Genomic DNA, 2044 nt, shown 5'->3' on the forward strand with positions numbered 1-2044 from the left:
GGGAAGATTGGGCCATTTTTTGGGCCTGTGGCTTGAAATCGAAGAAAAGGCCCAATTCCGACTTTCTTTATATTTTCGCTCTCTTTTCTTCTTTATTTCTCTAAAACTAAATTATAAAAATACTTAACTTATTATTAAGAACTAAATTAAGTTATAAAAGCGCAAATTAACTCCCAATAACAATTAACGCATAATTAAGTAATAATTAAGCATAAAATTGTATATTTGGACATTAAATGCTAAAAATGCAAACGATGCCTATTTTTGTAATTTTTTAATTTTTTGTAAAACAAACTTAATTACTAACAATTGTAGAATTAAATCCTACATGCAAAATGCGACATATTTTTGTATTTTTAATAATTTAACAAATAAATATGCACAGACAAACATACAAATAATTACACAAAAATACCACAAAATTGCACACCAAGGAAAATCATTTTATTTTTGAATTTTTTGGGAGTAATTCTCATATTGGGAAAAAATCACGTGCTTACAACTTAATTGCTTAAAAATGAATTGAGAAAGTGTCAGTTGGTGTTGTCTTCACGAGAGGCGCCATCATGATCGGGTTCGGGTTTAGGGTTGTGACACTAGATTTTCCCTATAGCATTTGGGGTAGCGGATTCAGAGAATAACGAATCATATGAATGGTATTTCAGTGAATTAAGAAAAGTAATTGGGATTCGTACAGATTTAATGTTTTTGCCAGATCGACTCAAGGCCATTGCAAATGGAATTGCAAAAGTTTTCCCTGAGTGCTACCATAGTATTTGCATATATCATTTAGAAAAGAATCTAAAGCAAAGAAGAGTGAGAAGTACTATAATAAACCTCTTTCAAAGTGCTGCAAGAGTATACCTTCAATCAGAATTTGATGACTTTATATCCCAAATAGTTGTTGTTGATAAGAAAACATTCAATTATTTGATAGAGGAACCACCAGGAAGGCGGGATCGTTCACATTCTCCAAGACGACGATATGATATGTTAACAACAAATATTGTTGAGTCAATGAATAATGTTTTGAGACGTGCAAGAGAATTGCCGCTATTAACAATGATGGATTTCATACAAGAAAAATTGCAAAGCTGGTTCTATGAAAGAAGGACAACTGCAGAAGGAATATTCCGTGAGTTATCAAATTGGGCAGAAGCAACATTGGAAGAAAAAATTAAACCAGCTTTTACATTTAGAGCATTGCCCATTGATCAACTCAAATTCAATGTCAAAGAAGGGGGTATGGAATTTATTGTTGATCTAGACAAAAGAACATGTGATTGTTCTGAATTTCAGCTAGATGAGATACCCTGTGAACATGCAATTGTTGCAATTGAAAGTATATATCAAAAGAAATTGGCCTTTACTCGGCCTATTATACAAGGGACTTTTGGTTGAAAACATATGAAGGGCAAGTAAATTCTGTAGGTGATTCAACAACATGGGTTATACCAGACACTATTAAATTAGAAATCACTAAGCCTCCAGATGCAAAAGTAATGCTAGGAAAAAGACAGAAGAATCGACATGTTTCCGGTACAGAATTCAAGATGGAACCAAGATGTGGTCGTTGCAAAAGATATGGGCATAACAGAACAAATTGCACAAATTCTGCTGTAGTTCATCCTTATGCAAGAAAATACAGGGAAAAAATGATTGATTATATACAATAAGGTTGCATTGGCTCATGTGAAAAACTGATTGTAATCCCGAATAATTTGTTTGGTATTCTTGTTTTTTAAAATATTATTAATGTCTATTTTTTTTGTTTCTTGATTTCCTACAGTTATATTAAAAAAAATCTGCATTGTACACATTCAGTAAAAAATACAGGAGATTATACTTTCAAGTGATATACCTCCAGAATAATATGCAGGAAACAAGCTTTTAAATAATTTAATTCGAGCAAATTATACTAGATATAAAATTTTCACTGTCTTACACATCTCCATTATAATATACTGGCCTATATAGCTTAATAACTAGCTTTTCCAGCATAATTTACAGGAAGAAACCAAAATAAGAACTCCAACAAGAGTTG

The 2044-nt window shown here is 31.8% G+C and overlaps 1 protein-coding gene across 1 annotated transcript; it reads left to right on the forward strand.

The window, feature by feature from the left end:
* The first annotated feature begins 702 nt into the window (after nucleotides 1–702).
* LOC104232583 (uncharacterized) lies at nucleotides 703–1676 on the forward strand. The gene is made up of 2 exons (XM_009785819.1): nucleotides 703–1342; nucleotides 1432–1676. The coding sequence occupies exons 1-2, from the start codon at nucleotides 703–705 to the stop codon at nucleotides 1674–1676; spliced, it is 885 nt and encodes a 294-aa protein (XP_009784121.1).
* The last annotated feature ends 368 nt before the right edge of the window (nucleotides 1677–2044 follow it).

Source organism: Nicotiana sylvestris, chromosome 3 (assembly GCF_000393655.2).
Source record: "Nicotiana sylvestris chromosome 3, ASM39365v2, whole genome shotgun sequence".
NCBI lineage: Eukaryota > Viridiplantae > Streptophyta > Magnoliopsida > Solanales > Solanaceae > Nicotiana > Nicotiana sylvestris.

Coding starts and splice junctions, on each gene's coding strand:
- LOC104232583 (XM_009785819.1), top strand. CDS start 703: ATGTTTTTGCCAGATCGACTCAAGGCCATTGCAAATGGAATTGCAAAA. Junction 1,343..1,431: donor TGCAATTGTTGCAATTGAAA/GTATATATCAAA, acceptor TAAATTCTGTAG/GTGATTCAACAACATGGGTT.